General features: G+C 57.1%; 1 protein-coding gene across 5 annotated transcripts in view; it reads left to right on the top strand.

Annotated features, from left to right (window-relative positions):
- Positions 1 to 1,471: 1,471 nt before the first annotated feature.
- The window catches only part of ATP2A3 (ATPase sarcoplasmic/endoplasmic reticulum Ca2+ transporting 3), a 39,930-nt gene continuing 20,298 nt past the window's right edge, over positions 1,472 to 21,103 (top strand). For 2 of the 5 annotated variants that reach the window (XM_069542768.1, XM_069542767.1), the window contains exons 1-7: positions 7,348 to 7,662; positions 17,494 to 17,511; positions 17,762 to 17,844; positions 19,656 to 19,760; positions 19,944 to 20,082; positions 20,340 to 20,420; positions 20,679 to 20,764. In XM_069542768.1, coding sequence (XP_069398869.1) covers positions 7,545 to 7,662; positions 17,494 to 17,511; positions 17,762 to 17,844; positions 19,656 to 19,760; positions 19,944 to 20,082; positions 20,340 to 20,420; positions 20,679 to 20,764 — 630 coding nt within the window. In that variant the 5' untranslated portion in view covers positions 7,348 to 7,544. Of the gene's footprint in view, positions 1,716 to 3,298; positions 3,474 to 7,347; positions 7,663 to 17,493; positions 17,512 to 17,761; positions 17,845 to 19,540; positions 19,556 to 19,655; positions 19,761 to 19,943; positions 20,083 to 20,339; positions 20,421 to 20,678; positions 20,765 to 21,103 lie in introns of those variants that run through there. The other 3 variants (XM_069542769.1, XM_069542772.1, XM_069542771.1) reach the window with 3 other exon arrangements.

Raw genomic sequence — 21,103 nt, 5'->3', positions numbered from 1 at the left:
GCCTCAGGCCTGTGGGTAGCCTCTGGGCAAGGCTGAACCAGTAACCCCTGCTCTCAGCACACAAGAGGCAGGGAGGGTGGTTCTCCAGGTTGAGGGGCTGACCAAGACAAGCCTTGCCCTCAGGTACCCCCAGGCCAAAGGCCCTTCTTCATACCAGGGAGCGAGTCCCAGGTCTCAAATTCCTTTCCAAGCTGTGCCTCCATCTTAGAAGCCTAGTCAGGTGTAACTATTTACAAGGCAAATACGAGTTTTGTGTTTTATCATCTTACAACCCACTACCAGCTGATGCTCCATAGGCAGACTGGTCAGGCATGGCCTGGAAACTGGAATGAAGCCTCCGGCTTGCCATGCAGGACTTCTTACCTCACAGGTTAAGATGCTGTTAGGCATAGCCCAAGACTAGTTGAGACAATATGTGCTTGTTCCAGACATTGTAGCAGCAAAAGTAACACAGAGCTAGGAGGGAACCCAACCTGCTGTGTAACCGCCAGCAAATTTCAGCCTCTCTCTGGGCCTTAAATCCCTTTCCATATAATGGGAGTGCTGACTCTCATGTATCCATAGTGAGAATGTCACAGCTCCTGGATGTGATTATACTCACTCAGTCTGTCACTTTCCAGTATTTGTGCCCCATTTCCTTTTCTTCTCTTACACCACTGGCTAAAAACTTGTTCACTCAACCAGTGTCTTCAAGAGTCTAGTAAGTGCCAGACCAGGTGCCAGGCACTGAGATTATCTCAATGATGAGTATACATGAAGAGTATAAACACAGTTTCAGCCTCGGGAGATTCCCAGCCTGGAGGTCTTTATAATGACCTTCAAGCACTGTACCTCCCTGCAAGGACCTTGTGATGATTCGGATGCAGCTCCTTCCTGTTCTGGAGGGATGCCCCACCTGGATGCTGCAGGTGAAAATTCAGGCGAACAGGGAGGAGCACACAGATACTGGACCACTCAGGAAACACAAGTCACTAGCTCCTGGTGGGGGTCAAGGAGGACTTCTTGGAGAAGGCAGCGTTCGAGCCTGGCTTTAAAGAGTGAGGAGGATTTAGACAGGTAAAGATAAGAAGAACTAGTTTCCTACTATAGGTAGCAGCACGAGTAGAGGCAGGCAGGGAGAAGACAGGTCAAGGTGATGGAAGTCTAAGGTGCTGAGGAGTCGATGTTAAGTGGGGAGACCATGGGGAGCCATGCAAGGTACTTGAGCAGGAGCGCAGCTGCATGGCTGTGCAGGAAGAGGAATCTAGCAGCAGCAGCAAGAGGAGGCAGGCTGGGAAGAAGCAGACACAGCCTCACGTGATATGGTCCCCTCCCCCTCCTGAGGTCCAGAGGGTGTCTCTGTCCACCATCGGGAGGGAGATGACAACTTCCTCTCCTCAGCCTGGCTGGGGAGATAAGGGGGCAAAGACAGGAAGTTGCCTCAAGAAGCTGAGTCGTGAGCAGCCCAACCCAAGGCCCCAGCCCCTACGCTGTGCAGGGCGGTCCCAGAGAGGTAGATGCGGGAAAAGGAGGCCAGGCTCCTCAGGCCAAAATACCACGGCCTAGGTGTCCAGCGTGGCAGACCCCTGGGTGCCCGTTCTGTCCCACTGTTGACAAAGCCCCCCACCCCAGGTCCCTGAAGGCCAGGTGTGGCCCCTTCCCAGGAAGAGGCTTCAGAGTTCTCCTGCCTTAACTTGGTCATTCAAACACCCTCTCTGACACCTGTGGGAACTGAGGTGAGTCTGGGCTCACGGGGGCACAGGGTGGACAGTGAATGCCCAGGTGCTGGGAGCCTGATGGGATCACGCAGGGCTGAGAGTCTTATTGACCTCAGGGATGCTCCGTGGCTTCCTGGCCTTAAGGTCTAATAGGAATGAGCCCCAGAGGACTGCAGGGTGTTCTCAGCAGAGGGAACAGAGTGAGCAAAAGATCCAGAGACAAGACACTTCTTACTGGGTACAGGGAACTAGCTGTGGGCCCCAGTGGGACAACATGGGAGGCTAGAAGTGATGGTGAGCTGGGGCTGAGGAAGCTGGACACCCCTGAGGGGCAGGGCCGAGGGCAGAGGACAGGGTGGGGTGCCTGTCCCAGGGCACAGTGGAAGGGTGGTTCCAGGTCAGGTGGGGCCCTGGGCCCAGGAGGACTCAGGGTGTGGAGGGGGAGGGGATCTGGAAGTTGCACAGGGGTCCCCAAGCCCCAAAGACCAAAATAACAGAACTTGGGGTTAGGGAAGGGAGCCGACAAGAGGGTCTCCCACTCTGTACAGCTGGGGGTCAGTCTTCCTGGCCCACCTGCAAGGGGTCTGTCCATGTGGGCGGGATGGGGCTGAGACAGTGGACCTGAAATCCGTGCTCAGCAGCAGCATCTTAGGGAGCCTGGGACACCTGCCCGCTGGACCCTGGTGACCCCGGAAGAGGAAGTGAGGTTCCCAGGTCTTTAGGGCTGTTTGCATTCAAGTCAAACCCATTTACAAACCAAAGTGGGGCAGCTACAGGGCAACCTCAGCCCCTCTGTCTTCTCTAAAGACCGCTGCCCCTGCCCTAGCCACTCCACTGCTGGCACTAATGTGCCAGACAGGAGGACTCAGGCCCTGAGATGGGCACGCACCTCCAAGGCCTTGTGGCCAAGTCAGCTTTGCATGGCATTTCCTTGGGCTTCTCTGGTGGCTCAGATGGTAAAGAACCTGCCTGCAATGCAGGAGACCTGAGTGTGATCCTTGATCAGGAAGATCCCCTGCAGGAGGAAATGGCAGCCCATTCCACTATTCTTGCCTGGAGAATTCCATGGACAGAGGAGCCTGGAGGGCTACAGTCCCAGAGTGAGACGCTTTCACTTTTTCCCTTGGCCTGAAACACCTTTCCCTCCCCTGTTCCTTCAGATTTCAGCAGAAGCGTGCCTCCCCCCCGGGAGACCTCCTCTGATCTCCCTGTCCTCCCCACCATATCTTCAAGGCATCCCTGGACCCCACCGCATGTCTGTGTGTGGTTATTTGGGATGAATGACTTGCTCCCTTCTCCAGGTGAACTCAGGGGAACAGGGACCCTCTCCCCAAGGTCTGGCACCATTCCTGGTGCATGCTGGGTCCTTGATAAATATTTGGGAAGGAAGGGAGGGAAGAAGAAAAAAAAAAGAAGGGAGGGAGGGAGAGAATGAGAGTGAGGAGGAGAAGCTGGGCCAACAACAGGATGGGAATCCAGTGCTCCTGCCTCCAAGCCTCCCAAACTCTGGCCTGGCACCTGTCCCCTGAACTAGAGCTCGAGACCCTCCCAGCTTCAAACTGCAGCCCCCATTGACCAGGCTGTCCCATGCTCACTCCTAGGCCTCGGAGGAGCCCTTCCCAGCTCAGCAGCTGAACGCAGCTGAGGAAAGCCATCCACACAGGAGGAACAAGACTCACAGCCTGGGAGTTTCAGCCAAAGCTCTGATTCCATGGCTCACGTGCCTGCTTGAGTCCCGTCCTCTGCCTGGGCCTCAGTTTCCCCTTGTACACAATGGTGAGATAAGCCTTGATCTACGGGGCCTCCTTCAGAGCCAGAAGCATGCAGGGAAGAGCATGAATACCCAAGGGTGGGGCAGCCAAGGAACTGAGTTTCCAAAGCGGGGAGACACTTTAGGGAATGGAGCTGGAGAGCACGCGAGGCCAGAGAACAGCCTGCACAAAGGGCTGAAGCTAGAATGTGAAAGGCCAGTTTGCAGAGTTGTGGGGAGACCGGTCTGATGGAATATGTGTGGGAGCCAGATGGGAAAGAAAGGGCTGTGGCTTCTGAGTTGAACGGTCTGGGTTTTATCCTGCTAGTCATGGGTCATGGGGAGCAAAGGAAGGTTCTTGAGCAGAGGGATGAAGTCAAGAAATCACCAGCTCAGGCAGGTAATCCTGATAAACAGAGAGAAGTGTGGAGGCAGGGAGGCCGGGGAGGAGGCTGTTGCAAGGCTTGAGAGAGAAAGTGGGGCCTTCTCTGAGCAGGGGCAGAGACAGATGAAGCGCGGCAGGGAGAGGGAAGCTGCCGGAGAAAGCCCACTCCATTTCACCTGCAGGCCCGCAGGACCCTCACACTCCTGCGGCCCCAGATGCCCTCCTAGCCTCCTCTCCCCAGCCGCTCCTCCCCGACCTCAGGGCTAAACCTCTCACCCACCAGGAGCTGGCTGTCATCCCTTACTTTCTCTCATCCCAGAATCTAATCCACAACCAGGCCCTTTCCATCGCAGCCCACTCTGACTTTCGGTCTGACTTTTGACTTTTGGAGGTGGAAGTGTCAGTCGCTCAGTCGTGTCTGACTCTTTTCGACCCCATGGACTGTAGCCCGCCAGGCCCCTCTGTCCGGGCAAGAACCCTGAAGTGAGTTGCCATTCTCTTCTCCAGGAGATCTTCCTGACCCAGGGATCGAACCCATGTCTCCAGCATGGCAGGCAGATTCGTTACCGCTGAGCCACCTGGGAAGCCCATACCTCCTCCTTTTTCTTCGGAACATATGTGGGGTCCTTTCAGCCTCTGTTCTCCCCTTTAGTCCTGCCGTCTTAACAGCTTCTGGGAGGGACACTATTCTTAAAGGCAAATGTGACCTGGAACCCTCACTGCTTAAAAAGTCAGGCCATTAAATGATCCATCAAGGTTCTCAGCATCCTAGCCCTGCCTCTCTGATCTACTCCCCTGATCCTCCTCCTCGCGCTCCTTATGATCCCTCCAGGCAGAGGGACTGAGCCAGTCTCTAGCATAAGACTGAGGTTTCCCACCTTCTACGTAGGGTGTTTTTTTCTGTCTGCAACAGCCTCTTCCTGTGTCCAGATCCAGCGGCAAAGGCTTACCTTTCCCCCATGCTCCACCTTCCCCTGCTTCAGATGAGCTTGGCAGGCATGCCTCCTGCCACAGAGGTGGTAAGCTCTGCCCTCTTCTGTCCTCCGGGGGATTTAGACAGCACTGGGACTGCGCGCCAGGCTTGGAGCTCTCAGCACCTGGCAGCTGGGAGGTGGGGAGGACAGACCAGCCCTTTGGACAGTGTACCTGTGCCCATGTCCCCCTGGCCACCAGCTGGTTGTCTAGGTGAAAACAGAGGGTATAATGGGGCACACAGCAACTGGGCAAGAAGCTGAGGTGTGAGATGACTGTGCGTGAGTCTGTGGCAGGCTCTGTGGAGGGGTACTCAGAAGTTGTCATGGGGGCAGCGGAGCGGGTGGGCATGCTGACAGGTGTGTGAACCTGCCAGGTGGGGGGCCAGAGTTGCTGGCAGCTGCTGGCCTCGCCTGGGGTGGATTCAGAGGCAGGGTTGGGTGGGGTGGGCTGGAGAAAGGGAACATGGGCCAGGCTGCCAGAGCAAACAGACAAACCTTCTGGCGCTTCCTTCCAGCAAACACCAACTGACAGCTGAGGGCGGGGTGGAGTGGGAGAGGCTTCGTGTTAAGGTCCCTGGAGTTGACAAAGGGGAGTCAGACCCTAGGATGTGTAAGTGGGGGAGGGGAGGGATTTCCAGCTGCTTTTGTGACAAGGGCTTCATGTCCCTGGGAGAGAGGTCTCTAGTGAAGGGCTCTCTGTCCCCACGGAGCCCTGGCTAACATTTTCCCTGACAACTCAGAGATACAGGTAGGGCTGTCTCTGTGGACCACAGAGGTGGAGGAAGAAAGGGAGAAACACAGGGAATATTAGACTTGGGATGTAAAATATCAAGGTGTGGGACTTTCCTGGCAGTCCAGGGGCTAAGACGCTATGCTCCCAACGTAGAGGAGTTCCATCACTGGTTGAGGAACTAGATCCCATACGCTGAAACTAAGAATTCAAATGTTGCAACTAAAGATCCCATGAGCCACAACTAAGACGCAGTGCAGCCAAAAAAGTAAATTAAAATATTACAAATAAATAAATAAAATGTCAGGCTGCACGGAGCCACAGCCAGAAAGCCAGCATCGCCCTACCTTAATGGCAGCAGGCTGAGCCCCAGCGGATGCCCCTGGAGACAGTCTGGGTGACCCGTCAAAAGCAGCCAAGGGCTGGACCTTGTTGCCAGCTAGTCCTCACTGATTGTCTCTATATTCGAGGAGGCGAGGCAAAGGGGAGAGAGAGGAGGAGGACCGTGGCCCCATTCTGGGAAAAAGAGATCAGGAACAGGGGGGACACTGAGTAGGTGGCAGCAACAGGGGGGTTGGGCAGGCTGGAAGCTGGGGATTGTGTGTTTGGGAAAGCGTGGACAGCTGCAGCAGCCCAGAAGGGTTTCCGGCTGCAGAGACAGGTAGGGTCTGGAGTCTGAACAACCGACCAAGTGGGCTCAGTCCTGAAATCTCTGACCTTGTACGGCCAACGTGGATCCCAGAGATCTGGGCAGCACAGGCCAGCATGGTGGGGGTATGTGGTGGTGATGATGGGGGGCTGCGGTGGTGGTGGGGGCTGGGTCTCTCAAGCTGGACGGGTGGGAGCAGATTGCTCTATTCTGCTCCTCCTTTTGGCGCTGTGAGGGGATTTCTGCCTTCCTACCCCACCCCCACCCCGTTTGCTTTCCTGACCTACAGCCCCTCCTCCTGGTACCCCTGGACAGATTGGCGCTCAGGGAGCACTGGAATGGGGGTTCCACAGACCCTCCCCTGCCCTGGGCCAGAGTCACTCTCCCTAGGGGTTTTGGTCAGAGGCCTGCACCCCCCACACCGTCAGACTTCTGGAGGGAGGCCTCCGGCAGTTACATTTCCTACTGGGGTGAGAGTGTGAGTCAAAGGAAACAAGGCTGGTTTACTTTATCTATCCTGGGTCATTGTTAGAGGTTCAGGTTGTCTGAGGAATAACCTCATCGCTGGACTTTAGAACAACAATAAAGCCAGCATAAGCATCAGAAGTCTGAGTAAGCTCTGGGAGTTGGTGAAGCCGGGCAGGGAAGCCGGGCGTCCATGGGGTCGCAAAGAGTCGGGCACGACCGAGCGACTGAACTGCAACATCAAAAGAAGAAAACATTGTCAGCTCCGGAGGAGACTTGCTTATTCATAGGCTTTTAGGTTTCCTCTGGACCCACGGTCACACTTGGCAGAGTTCGAGCAAGGGAGTAGGAAACTCCTCTATGGATGTCTCCCATGTTGCAACCCCCCAGGACCTAAGAGGGCTCAAGAGAAGGCAGCTCAGAGACCGCTCAGCTCAGCAGCCCTCCCCAGTTCGCTGCCGTGTGCCCCAGCCCCACCCCCTGGAGCTCTGTGGCCAGTGGCCGAGGCCCTTCCGGACCTCGAGCCCTCGGCTCCCCCAAGCTCTGAGCGTTCCGCGTGGGCGGCCTCAGTTCCCCCTTCTGCAGAATGGGCGGGTGGCCCAGCCTCCGCGCCCCGAGGCGCTGCGGGGGCGGGGCGGAGGGCTCCGAGGGCGGCCGGAAGGGGTGTGAGTGCGGGGGCGGGCCCCGCGCCGCCCCGCCCCGGGGAGGGCGCCCGGGGCGCAGCATCCTGGCGGGGGCCCCGGCCGCCGCCGCCACTGCTGTCGGGGAAGGTCCCAGCGCGGTCATGGCCTCGCGCGGCGCGCGTCGGGGTCCGAGTCCCCCGCGCCCCGCGCAGTAGCCCCTCGGAGAGGCGGCCCCCACTGTGCCGACGGCGCAGACGTCCGGGCGGGCGGCATGGAGGAGGCGCACCTGCTCCCGGCCGCCGACGTGCTGCGCCGCTTCTCGGTGACGGCCGAGCGCGGCCTGAGCGCGGAGCAGGTGACAGGCGCGCGGGAGCGCTACGGCCCTAACGGTGAGAGCGCGGGCCAGGCGGGGGCAGCGGGGACCTCGCGCGCCGCGGTCTCAGCCCTCCCCTCAACCCACCCCGGCAAGGCGGCCGCGGAGCGGTCCTCGCCCCTCCCAGCCATCGGCCCCCGCGGGCGGGCGGGCAGGAAGCGAGGGCTCCGGAAACCTCTGCAGACGCTTTTGGGGCTCCCGGCGGGGCCGCGCTGCACCTTCGCCGGGGAAGGAGATGCAGGTTCCGGGTTCGGAGACCGGACGCCTGGCCCCCCCACCCCGATCTCCCTCCGGGCCCAGGGACCTGTGCAGCCCTTCCGGGCTTCCCACCTCCATCCCGGTCGCGGTCCACTCCCGCAGGTCCTCGCCCACCCCCATCGCCGCTCCGCGCTGAATCCCCGCGCCGCTGCAGCCCGCTGGAGTCCGGCAGGTGCGCACAGAGGTCAGCTAGAGGGGGACCAGCCGGAGACCCTGAGGTCCCGCCTCCCAGCTCACCCCGAGGGTCTCCCTCGAGGGCTCAATAAAACGCCCGGAAGGTGCAGCTTGTCAGCTGGCAGCTTCGGTGCCGCCACCCTCATCCCCAGGTCTTCCTCTTTCTGCCACCCCGGACGGATGTGGCTGGCGGGAGTTGATGGTGGGGGCTTTGAACTGCTGAGGCGGGAGACCCACCTCCCTGCAGGGTGGCAGGTTCAAGGCCTCGCACTGGGAGTTGCCTGGGGAGGCCTTTCCTTCCTGGGTGACCTGGAGCCACACCTGCCCCATCTCTGGTCTCGGAGGCAGCCTTGGGCGCTGTTGCTGTTTGGGAGGGAAAGGTGTCATCCTTTCTCCTGTTCAGTGGCGTGTGGGATTCTTCCCCGGCCCAGAGGCACTGGCCAGTGCCTGTACTGTCCAGACGTGGCCCTGGGAAGGCAGAAGATGCAGAGGTTACCCCCCCACCCCCCGGTCACTTCCAGTCAGCATTTTGCCCCCTTCATCCACCCTTAGGGCTCGGAGTCCCTAGGGCTCCGGAGAGAAATGTCATCTCCATTCCCAGGGTGCAGCCTGGACCCATGTCCTTTCAGATCTTGGGGACTCACCCTGGCAGGGCTCCCCGCCAGCCAGAGGGGAGGTTCTCTGGCCCGTGTGTCTCACTGCCCAGGACTGGCTTGAAAATTGCAAAGAGCTGTCAGAAAGGGAGCTTTGGGTCTTGTATTGGTTTATGACAACCACCTCTTATATAAATATTATCTTTCTGGAGCAGAAGTCCTTTTTCAAAAAAATTAGCTGCTATATTTAGTTGAGCTGTGGGAGGAACTAGGGAGATAAATATTATTTAGTATCCCCCATTAGTGACTTGGCAGGCAGGGTGTCCTTGCTGGAGGAGTGCAGGGCAAGCCCAGCCGATCCCCCAGCTCATGGGTGGGGGGGGGGGTCAGGGCAGCAGAGCTAGGGTTCCACCGCCTCCTCTGTGTGGCCTCCCGCTTGGGAGTCCTCATTTGCAAAGGAAGCTGGAGCCCAGCCCTTCTCCAGAACCATACAGAGGTTGCCCTACCTCACCCTGGCCAACACCCTCTCCTTTCTGGCCCTTTCTGGCCCACATATCTCCCTGAAGGGGGAAGCTGACTGAGAACGAGGGAGCCTTTAGTTCTTTCCCATGTTGTCTGGTTTAGGTGAGAGGATTTTAGGGTGCCCTGGCTGGTGATGGATAAGGATATCGGTGTAGAGTGTAGGTCCGGAGAGGTGGATGTGAGTTTTGGGGAGGGCGGTAGGAAAAGTTGGGGAGCGGCTATTCTTGGGCTCCTCCAGTTCCTCTGTGGTTTGATGGTAGTAAAAATAAAAGCTAATGTTCACTGAATATTTACTATGTGCCAGGCACTGGTCTTGGCACTTTTCACCCCTTGTCTTCTTTTCTTCCTAAAAACAACTGCTGTTATCCCCATTTTACAGAGGGAGTAACTGAGGCACCAGGAGGTTAGACAGCTTACCTAAGGTCACCCAGTAAATGGAGCTAATCCTGGGTGCCTGCCCCTCTCTGGGTCTCACTTTTCCTGTCTGTTCAAGGGGGTCACAGTTTCTGCAGACTCTGGGACCCTGGAGTGTGAGCCTGTGCTAGGAGCTGGGTCAGCTCAACAGGAGCTAGTGGAACCTTCTGCTCTCCACCCCCTGCCCCCCTGCTCCCCCGCAGCCCCCCCTGCCCCCCTCCCCCCTCCCTCCCCGCCCCAGCCCTGGCCCTGGCCCCTCTGAGAGGGCTTTTTCCTCAGGAAGCATTCCAGGGCTCTGGAAGTCCTGAGGTGAGGAGAAGGGAGCCAGTTGCCCCTTCCTGCCTCAGGCTCTCCTCCCCGCCCAGCCCCTGCCTGGGAGGAGGCCTGGGCGCCCCACACGGCCTATGGAGTGAGGCTGTCAGGCTTTCAGGCCCTAGTTCTGCCCCTTCATAGCTGTGCAATCCTGGACCAACTGGTTGCCTCTCTGTGCCTCTGTTTGCTCATTGTCAGTGAGGTTGTGATAGGACCCGTGCCACAGAGTTATCTGTGTTTGCCTACACTGAGCCCTCCCTTATTGTGGCAGGAGAGGAGCCTGGTGTGGCTCTGGGCCAGAAGCTGGCGGCAGGGGTGGGGGGACACCCCAGGGACTAGTGTCCCCCCACCCCAGGAGTCTCTGCACCTGCAAAGTCGTTGGTGCTAGAAACCACCAGGAAGTCATTTGCTTAAGTCCTAAAATTCACAAGTTCTCCTGCAGAGGAGGGGGCGGGGTCCTCCCCGCCCTCTGAGCAGAGAGGGGGAGGGTGTCAGTCAGTGAGTGTGCCTGGAGTTGTCCCCCCATCTGTCTGCACCCCGGCATGTAGCGCATGTAGCCGTGCCCTCTGAGGCCCCAACAGGGCAGTAAGTGGGAGGCTCCTGGCCTCTTGTGAGCCCGCCTTTCTCGGCAGGTCCCAGAGGTGCCCAGGGTGGGGTGTGTGGGGGGGATTTCTACAAACTTTCAACTGATTTTGTTTTGTTCTGTTTGTTTTTGACCATGGCTTGTGGCATCTTAAGTCCCTGACCAAGGACTGAACCCAGGCCCTGGGCAGTGAGAGTGTGGAGTTCTAAGCACTGGACCGCCAGGGAATTCCCTCAACTTGCTTTTTGAATAAAAATGGGCACCCAGCACCACATGCAAAAAGTCCCTAAGGTGTAGGGTGAATGATCCCCAGCCCTGTCCCCACAGACGCCTCCCGGCAGCCCTAGTGTCTCCTTCTCAAGATATCCAGTGCGCACACACCTCTGGGTCTGTGACGGATGGTCTTTTTTACGTGAAAGGGAGTGAATTTTGAGGGCCTTTTGCGCCTCCTCTCCTTGTGACAGTCACTCTTGTGGATGGCTCCACGTGGAGCATCTTGGGCTTTCTAGTGGCTTTCCAGAGTTTCTTCACATGGCCATCCCAGAGTTTCTTCCCTCCGGCTTCTCATGGATTTGGGGTTTGTGGGAAGCCTTTCTTATCACACGTGTAAGGCATATCCTTGTCCTCATGTCATTTCACACACTGTGAAAATCACCAAAGGACAGATTCCTAGAAGTGGAAGGAAGTGTGTATTTTCAGTGTTGACAGCTATTGCTACCCTGTTCTTCATAAAGTTGCACCAGTTGGCCTACCTGTTTCCCCACCACCTCGCCAACACAGTACCTTATCAGATGCCAATCTGATAGAAGGTGGCCTCTCACAGTCTTCCTTTCCATTTTTCTGTTTGCAAATCCTATTGGGCATTTTATTATATATATTTAGGAGCCCTTGGCTCTCCTTATGTCCATGGATGGGCTGCCTGTCACTCCTGCTGGACGTGAGCCTTGGCAGGAGACAGGACTGGGTTGGGCCATCACCCCCCAAAGTGCCTTTACCCTAGAGCCCAGGGATGTAGGGGTCGAGGTCCCAGGAGGTCTCTGCGGGGAAGGGGCAGTGTTTCGGTTTAAGGGGCCTGGGAGAGGGGCTGTGACGGGGGCAGGTGCCTGGCTTCCTGGGCCTCAGCCTGCCCATCTGTGCAGTGGGTACTGGAGCTCCAGGGCCGCCACGTGGGAGGGATGGTCTTGATTTAGATTCCTGCCGGTGCTGACTTGGCTGTGACCTTATCTCCTGCCCTCAGCTGAGGCAACCACTTCCTGGACCCTGTTGTTGTCTGTAGGGCGGAGACACAGCTCTGAGATCCCCTGTAGGGGCTTCACAGGTGCGAAGAGCCTTCAGACCCACCCTAGTTCTCACACCTTTGTTGGGCAGCCTTGGCACCCCACCCCCTGCCCCTCTCCACCAGCCCTTCCCCTGTAGAACCCCAAGCCCGCGTACCAGCAGTTCTCTGAGGCATGGCCGGATCTGCCCACAGCACCTCAGGTACACAGTTGCCTTGCCAACACTTCGCCTCTGGGGCCTGGTCAGCCAGGCGGGACTGACCACTCCAGGTGGGGCCTGGAGACCAGGGTCAGGCCAGGCGCGTGGGGCGGGGTCTGCCCAGCCAAGGCCTCTCCCCGACTTTGCAAATGAGAGTCTAATTGCTCTGCAAATTTACCTTTGAGGAAGACCTTGGTGAGCACTCGCCTCACGCCTCACCGGCTGGAACCTGGCTGAAACCAACTTGTAGAAGCCGAAATACCAGTTTCCAATGGAGGAAGGAGTCAAGGGGGAATTAAGGGAGCAGGTGGTGAGTGGAGCCTGGGGGCAGTCTTGGCCTTGCACCTCCCTCCTCCTGGGCTCTGGGTTGTGGCCCTAGGGCTGAACTGTGGGGCAAGTGAATAAACAATTCTGTGAGGCTCTGGGTGGACCTAGGGATGACTCAGCCCCTGCCCGCCCTAGAGGTACACGGATGCTGGAGCAGGAGGTAACACTGATGACCAGCGAGAGAAGGACTCTTCCAGGAAGCCCTCCTGGAAGTTCCGATGAGATGGGGAGGTACCGTGCACAGAAGGGACTGTGAAAGCAAAATCTTGGAGCGGGGCAAAACCAGGGGCAACCATGAGGCATCTTGGCTTGGCGGGTGGAGGGAGGGCCGGCCATCTAAGATATGAGAGTGATTCTGGACAGGTGAGTCCAGGAAGGTCTTGAAGGTTGGTCTTTATCTTGTAGGCCCATGGAAGGTCGGTGAGCAGGGTAGGGTCGTTCATTCATTCTGTTTTATTGAGTGCCTGCTGTGTGCCAGGTGCTGTCCCAGGTGCTGGGGACACGGGAACTTCTGTTCGCTGTTGTCATGGCTAAGGTCTACGGAACATTCACCATGCACTGGGCTTCATACACGTTACACGGCCTCAGGAGGTGGTTGCTGTTATTATCCTCATTTTCCAGATGGGGAAACTGAGGCACATCCAGCCTTAAAGTGACTTGCCCATGGTCACAGAACTCCCTAGATAATAGGATTTGAACTCCAGTCCTTGGACCAGACTCTCTGCTCTAAGCTGCAGTTTCTTTGATCACATCCCAGGACCCTACAGGCCAGCCCTGCATCGGGTATCTGTGGACAGGGGCTGATTCAGTCTGGCAACAGTTACCCAGAGCAGTGTTTGGTCAGGAGAGGCCACCATATGAACGATTCAGGCAATATTGGAGGGAGTCATATGCCCCCGGATTTGCCCAGCAGGGGTCTGGGAGGGGCGGCACCTCTTGTTTCTGTCTTGGCCCATTAGCTTGGTGGATGGCATCAACAGATGGGGCATTCTTCTTGGAAGGGCCAGCCGACAATGGCTCCCAGCCCAACAGTCAGGACATGGGAGATTATGATCCTTCAGGTGATCTTGACTGGGGGAGGCTCAGGGGCCACTGCGGTGGGAAGGCGGGACAGTCTAGGAGTGAGTGCAAGAGGCCCAGAGTACCGGTTCGAGAGCCAAACTGCCCGAGCTCAAAACCTTTCCCTGCCACTTCCCAGCTGTGTGACCGTGAACTAGGTAGGCGCTCAACCTCTCTGTGCTTCTACTCTGAAAAATGGGAATAATAATCATATCCTCTTTCCTGGCTTGTCTGAGAATCACGAGAGTAGTGCACACAAGGAGGTGATTATCCTGCCTGCGGAGCACCTCCTCATGTGTTAGGCGCACAGCACACCACCGTTCATCTCCGGAGATGAAGTAGGCATGTGGCATGCTGCTTGGTATAAGAGTGTTCAGTCGCTCAGTCGTGTCCGATTCTTTCTGGCCCCATGGACTGTAGCCCGCCAGACTCCTCTGCCCATGGAATTTCCCAGGCAGGAATACTGGAGTGGGGTGCCATTTCCTTCTTTAGGGGATCGTCCCGACCCAGAGATCGAACCCACCGCCTCCCAGGCATTAGCAGGTGGATTCTTTATCGCTAGCACCACCTGGGAAGTTCTTTGGTATATAGTAGGTGCTTAATATGGAGAAGGCAATGGTAACTCACTCCAGTACTCTTGCCTGGCAAATCCCATGGGCGGAGGAGCCTGATAGGCTGCAGTCCACGGGGTCACTAGGAGTCGGACATGACTGAGTGACTTCACTTTCACTTTTCACTTTCATGCGTTGGAGAAGGAAATGGCAACGCATTCCAGTGTGCTTGCCTGGAGAATCCCAGGGTCGGGGGAGCCTGGTGGGCTGCCGTCTGTGGGGTCGCACAGAGTCAGACACAACTGAAGTGACTTAGCAGCAGCAGCAGCAGCAGGAGCTTAATAACTGTGACTCAGTAATGATGATAATGCTCATTCACACAGCAGCCCTGCAGGGTGGGGGTGGTCCTCCATCTTCCAAATGAGGCCCAGGCCCCCCCCCCCCCCCAGCCAGCTGCTCAGGCAGGACTGGAAGCACTTGCATTCCAGGAGCAGGGATGGGCCCTCCTGCATGGATGGGCGGGGCATCTGCAGTGACCTCATGGCTTATTGAACCTGCCCTAGGAGCGGGGGGGGGGGGGGGGGGGGGGGGGGGGTGGGGGGGTGGGGGTGGGGGGGGGGTGGGGTGGAAGGGATGCCTTGCTCTACCCTGGTAGAGGCCAGGTCTGGCGAGAAGAGGGCATTGGTCAAGATCAGCCGGGTTATCCTGCATTACAGCCCCCTGATTTCAGTGGCTTGAAACAGTTCAGGTCATCTCTTGCTCACACTGTACATACACACCTCTGTGCAGCTCCGTGTCTCCCGACTCTGTGACTCAGGTTCACAAAGCAGATACCGTCACACAGGTCCTGGTTGCTATAGCAGAGGGTCAGAGAGCTCCAGAGTGTGCTGCCAACCTTGTGCGGCTGTTTGAGTTTCAATGAATGAAAATTAATTTAACATATATCTACTGGCACTTTCCTGGTGGTCCAGTGGCTTAAGACTCGGCTGCCAACGCAGGGGGCCCAAGTTTGATCCCTCGTCAAGGAACTGGATTCCACATGCCACAGTGAAGATGGAAGATCCCACATGCTGCAACCAAGACCTGGCACAGCCAAATAATTAAATATTTTAAAATAATAATAAATAAAATGTAGCTACTTAGTCACACTAGCTACATTCCCAGTGCTCAGTAGCTCCATGTGGCTGGTGGCTACTGTATCAGACAGCATGGCTATAGGACTCTTCCATCACCGCAGGAAGTTCCACTGGACAGTGCCATTCTCCAACAGTTCTACATTCCAGCCCAAACTAACACACATCCTTCTTTTTGCAACTTGCACAGGAAGATGGGACGTACAGTCCTATTGTGTGTCCACAAGTGGGGGAGAATGAGAAGCCCCGGGGGAATAGCATGATAACGACCACCAAGAGTGGACCTTGGATGGGGCTGTGGGTCAGCAGAAGGGGACAGTCAGGTGGAAGGGGAGAAGGAGGAGACCCAGTGAGACCAGCATGTGGAGGGAGTTTGCAGTGGGGACTGGGGACTGGAGCTGGTGGTTGCTTCACAGGTGGCTCAGATGGTACAGCGTCTGCCTGCAATGTGGGAGACCCAGGTTCGATCCCTGGGTCGGGAAGATCCCCTGGAGAAGGAAATGGCAACCCACTCCAGTACTCTTGCCTGGAAAATTCCATGGATGGAGGAACCTGGTAGGCTATAGTGCAGGGGGTCACAAAGAGTTGGACACGACTGAGCAACTTCACTCACTAGAGCTGGTATGTTCTGGAACAAGTTTCCCAACCCCAGGTCTCGCCCCTATCCAGAAAAAATGCTGTGAGGAATATTGTGGCCTCGAGGCTACACACCAGCAGAGGGAGGGGCTAGGTAGACAGAGGGAGGGATTCGGGTGAGACTTACAGATATACTCTTCCTTAGGTCAGGCATCCTGAAGACACCTGCAGAGGTTGAGGGGTTGAAGAAACTCCTGGGTTGAGCATGGCAGAAGCAGGCTGACGTGTGCTCTGAGGCTGGGGCATGGCTGAGATGACCTCTAAAGGACCCTGCTCCATTGGAGAATTGGCCCAGAAACCAGGGCTGGCCCTCCCTCCTGCCTTTCCTGTTCACTTTAGCTAAATAGATCAGAAGGAAAAAGTCTGTTTGATTTTAATCTCAACGCAGGACACTGGAGATTACATTTTCCACGGAAAATGTCAGCTGTTGCCTAAAATAGGACTTTGGAGAAAAATGCTAGAAAGTGTATTTTTAGGTTATATGTTTTCCTCCTGGATTCCTGAAGCCCAGTGAGCTGCTCAGTACTCCCCATGGTACAGCTGCCCGGTGCAGACCCCAGACCTTCCAAACAGGTGGTCAGGGTAGGGGTGCCCGTGAGCAAAAATGCTGGCTGGTGCTTGAGCTGCAAGCAGGTGGGCAGAGGCAAGGACCCATGTCAGCAAGGAGGAGGGAGGAAGAGCCAGCCTGGGGTGGGGCCTTGGGTTCTGCATTGCTGACAAGCTCCCGGGTGACCCCGATGTTGCTGGCCCAGGGATTGTCCTGGGCACAGCACAGGAGAAAAGGAGACAAGGGTCAGTTAGGCTCGGTCTGAGAGACCCCTCAGACAGCCCTGGGCAGGTCCTGAGATCAGCAGAAGGAGGGAGAAGCCCTTCCAGGGCCCCTTTCCACAGACCCACAAACACCCCGGCTTGCTGTGTGACCTTGTTCAAGCCATGCATCCACTCTGGACCTCAGTTCTTGAACCTGCAAGACGGGGTCGGCATCCCTACCTACCTCCCCTTTAGGCTGCTGGGAAGATTCCCGGACTCAGCTACTGGGCCAGCCAGCTCCACCTGTAACGTGGGTGCTTCAGGACCTGAAGGAGGTGAAAGTGGAGCCTGTAAAGGCACAGCAGGTCCTTGCGGTGTTTGGAGACATGGTTCTTCAAAATGTTCTGTGGGTCTGGGCCTCGGCAGGCTGGCTGGGTCCTCTCTCAGCCTGCTGGAGTGGGGCGCCTGGGAGGGGACAAGCTGACATTCAGCCTCCAGGAACTGAAGCCCGGGGCGCTGCCTGCTGAGGTCGTGCCCAGGGAGCCCCAGGTGGGGTGGGCAGTGCTTCGGGCCTTGTCCCCAAGGTCCTGTGTCAGAGGTGGCCTGAGCCAGTTATCTCAATTAGAATGAGATATTGTGGGTAGGGGGACATTGAATGGGACCGGGTGGGCATCTGAGAAAGGGCAGTGCAGGGAGCCCTGAGAACTACCGACTCCCTGTGTGACCTCAGGGTTTCCATCTCCTCCAGGTCTCAGTTTCCCCTCTGTGCAACGGAGGTGGAACTGGCCTGGAGGGTCTGGAGGGCCCTGGCTTGGTTTTTGTCCCAGGGTGAGTCAGGTCACAGCAGGCCATCCTCCACTAGAGTCAGGTGGGGGAGGAATATGAAAGTACCCGGGCACAAACTACGTGTGCTGTGACCTCAGAGACCTGGGGGGAGTGTGTCCTGCCCATCGTGGGGGTTCTGATGGGCACCGTGGGGAGGGGACTGCTCAGACTCCGCTTGGTAACCCAGTCATTTCTTGTCTCCTCATGGCTCCTGTGGCTGCCTGGATCCTGCAGAACTCCCGACCGAGGAAGGTGAGACTGGGGCCAGGGCAGCCTGCAAGGGCACCAGATGACACCCCGGGCCAGTCACCGTCAGGCGGTGTCCTCCCCTCCCAGGCGGTGGGGCCTGGCTGAGCCCCCAGCGTTGCCCATCTGTGCCTCTCAGGGCCTCGGGTTCTTCACCTTCAAATGGGAGGGAGGGAGTAGGCCACCGCAGCTCCACATGGACGCGATTGGTGAGTCGGTCAGGAGCCCAGCCCTCATGCAGCACTCCCGTTCCCAGGGAAGTCCCTGTGGGAGCTTGTGCTGGAACAGTTCGAGGACCTCCTGGTTCGAATCCTGCTGCTGGCCGCCCTGGTCTCTTTCGTAAGTAGCCCTTTCCCACGACATCAGGCAGCCTGGGCCGGGAAGCGGGTCCAGGCAGTGCTCAGGGGCCCAGCCTATGAGCCACAGGGCTGTCCTCTCAGCTGTGGGCATCCCTGGGCCCCTCTCCACCCTCTTTGTTGTTCAGTCTCTCAGTCGTGTCTGACTCTTCATGACCCCATGAACTGCAGCATGCCAGGCTCCACTGTCCTTCAATAATATCTCCCAGTTTGCTCAAATTCATGTCCATTGAGTTGGTGACACCATCCAACCATCTCATCCTCTGTCACCCCGTTCTCCTCCTGCCCTCAATCTTTCCCAGCATCAGAGTCTTTTCCAGTGAGTCGGCTCTTCGCATCAGGTGGCCAAAATATTGGAGGTTGTGAATAGTAGCTGAAGCTGCTTCAGCTTCAGCTTCCAGTGAATATTCAGGGTTGATTCCCTTTAGGATTGACTGCTTTGATCTCCTTGCAGTACAAGGGACTCTCAAGAGTCTTCTGTAGCACCACAGTTTGAAAGCATCAATTCTTCGCCCACCCCATGCACTTGCCCAAACCCTTGCAGCCCCCACAGTGAACTCCCGGCTCTCATCTGTCCCCTCCAGCCCCTCTTCCACCCTGATTTTCAGTGAGCTTACAAAAGCACATCTGACCCCACCCCTCCCTGCCTTAGTGCAGGGTTTCTCAGCATCAGCACCGTTGGCTTCTTGGACCAGACGATTCTCTGAGGCAGGGACCGTCCTGTGTACTGTAGAGTGTTCAGCAGCATCCCTGGCCTCTGCCCACCAGATGCCATTAGCACCCCATGGTTGTGACAGTCGAGTCTACGGATATTGCCGAATGTCCCTGGGGGGCGAATCCCTGGGCTGAGAGCACATGCAGTACCTTCCATGGCTCCTCAGAGAGACTTCAGACCTCAGCCTCCCGCAGCTGCCTCCTGGCTGCTGCTCCCCATTGCTGCCCGCCATGTCCTCAGCCTCGACTCCTTCTGGACCCACAGGGCCGTGGGCCCAGGGTGGAGCAGTGGGGAGAGGGGCATTGGGGGCTGAGCAGCAGAGACCAAGGGTCATGCAGGGAATGGAATCCAGAGGGTGGTTGTGACTCCTGCTCCCAGCCCTGCCCTCCAGCCGGCAGGGGCCCAGCCAGCTAAGTCTGACCATCCTGGCCACTCACTGTCCTTTGGAAATTGAGGACTCCTGGAAAAGTCTATCCAGGCCGGTGCCCAATACAGCCAAGCCAAAAGGGTTCTGTTACCCCCTCCTCAGAACAGATGGACACGCAGAGGCCTGGAGAGGATGACAAGTACCCACTTGGGCCAGGAGGTGGGAGCAGACTGGAACCAGGTCTCCCACCTCCAGGCCTGGGCTCTGGCTGGCCCTCTGACCATGGTTCTCTGAGCAGAGGGCCATGAACCTGAGATTGTAACAGGATCACCTGGGCGGCTTCAAACACAGACTGCTGGGGTCCACCCCAGTTTCTGACTCAGCAGGTCTGGGATGGACCCCAGGAATTTGCATTTCTAACAGGTTCCCAGGTGCTGCTGCTGCTGTTCTGGGCCCCACACTTGGAGAACCACAGTCAAGCCACCAGTGGCCCCACGACCCTGAGAGTGGGTGGGGTGGGACGTGGGCTGTGGCGGTCACTACCTGGAGGGAGTAGTCACCAAGCCAAGGCCTTCTGAGAGCAGACCCCTCCAAATCCAGGGCTCCCCAGAGGTACTTCCTCCCAATCGGGAGTAGACGGACCCAGAGCACACAGGAAATGGCGGGTAGACCCTGGCCCGCGGCTGCCACTCACCAGCTCTGACCCCAACAGGTCCTGGCCTGGTTTGAGGAGGGCGAGGAGACCGCGACAGCCTTCGTGGAGCCCCTGGTCATCATGCTGATCCTTGTGGCCAATGCGGTCGTGGGCGTGTGGCAGGTGGGAGACTCGGGGCTGCGGCTGCATCCTGGGGCCTCCCAGCTGCTAGGTGTCACCTTCACCTGGTCCCGGAACCCTGCAGGTCCTTCTGCTTGCAGACCCATCCCAGGCCCCACGGGGTGTCCTTCCAATGGGGTGGCCTGCTAGGGCCAGCAGAGATGGATAGCCTTCCTGCCTCTGCAGGAACGCAACGCGGAGAGTGCCATCGAGGCCCTCAAGGAGTACGAGCCTGAGATGGGCAAGGTGATCCGCGCGGACCGAAAGGGTGTGCAACGCATCCGTGCCCGGGACATCGTCCCTGGAGACATTGTGGAAGTGGCAGGTGCTTCGGGGTGTTCTTGCATCATGAGACGCTAATGAGCCCACACTTCTTTTTCTGACTGTACGTTGTAGAGGGGGGCTGTTGGATCCCTCTACAGCTCTTTAGCCAGAACCCCATTGGATGAATAAGGGGACTGTAAGCCAGGGGACAGCTCAGCCCTGCCTGCCAGCCCTGGCCTTGGCTTCTGGGAGCCCTGCTGGCTTTCCTGGGAAGGGGTGCCCAGAGCCACACTCAGCCAAGCCGTTCTCCCTCCACAGTGGGAGACAAAGTGCCCGCCGACCTCCGTGTCATTGACATCAGGTCAACCACGCTGAGAGTGGACCAGTCCATCCTGACCGGTGAGGCCCAGAGGCCAGGGGATGGGAGGACTTCACACGGGGCTTCTTGTTTCTTTTTAAAAGTATGTATGTATGTATGTATGTATGTATTTGTCTACAGTGGGTCTTAGTTGTGATTTTGATCTTTACTTGCGGCACGTGGGATCTAGTACCCCGACCAGGGACTGAACCCAGGCACCCTGCAAAGGGGAGTGTGGAGTCTCAGTCACTGGACCACCAGGGAAGTTCTGGGCTTTTCATTTCTGATTCTACATCCAGGTGAATCTGTTTCTGTGACCAAGCACACAGATGCCATCCCAGACCCCAGAGCTGTCAACCAGGACAAGAAGAACATGCTGTTTTCTGTAAGTGCCTTTTAATAAAAATATAATAGTTGTGTTTAGTGGAGGCTGTGTGCTTGGCCCTGTTCTAAGACCTTTACCTGTATTAATTTATTTTATGCTTGGATCGCCTTTGAAATAAGTATACTTGTCTGCATTTTCCAGCAGGGAAATAGGCACCGAGAAGTTAAGTAAATTTCCCAAGGTCACATAGCCAGTGAGCGGCAGAGCTGGGATGTGGACTTGGCCATCTGACCCCAGAGTTTTTCTCCTGCCTGCTAGGCTTATCCTGCTTGAAGCTGGAGAGGGGCAGAGCTTGTGTATAGTCATTCAACAGAATCTTCTAGAGAGACGAGCATTGCC

This window comes from Ovis canadensis, chromosome 11, assembly GCF_042477335.2.
Source record: "Ovis canadensis isolate MfBH-ARS-UI-01 breed Bighorn chromosome 11, ARS-UI_OviCan_v2, whole genome shotgun sequence".
Taxonomy (NCBI): Eukaryota; Metazoa; Chordata; class Mammalia; order Artiodactyla; family Bovidae; genus Ovis; species Ovis canadensis.
Note: the sequence above shows the minus strand (reverse complement) of the source record. Positions and strands in the feature narration are given on the sequence as shown.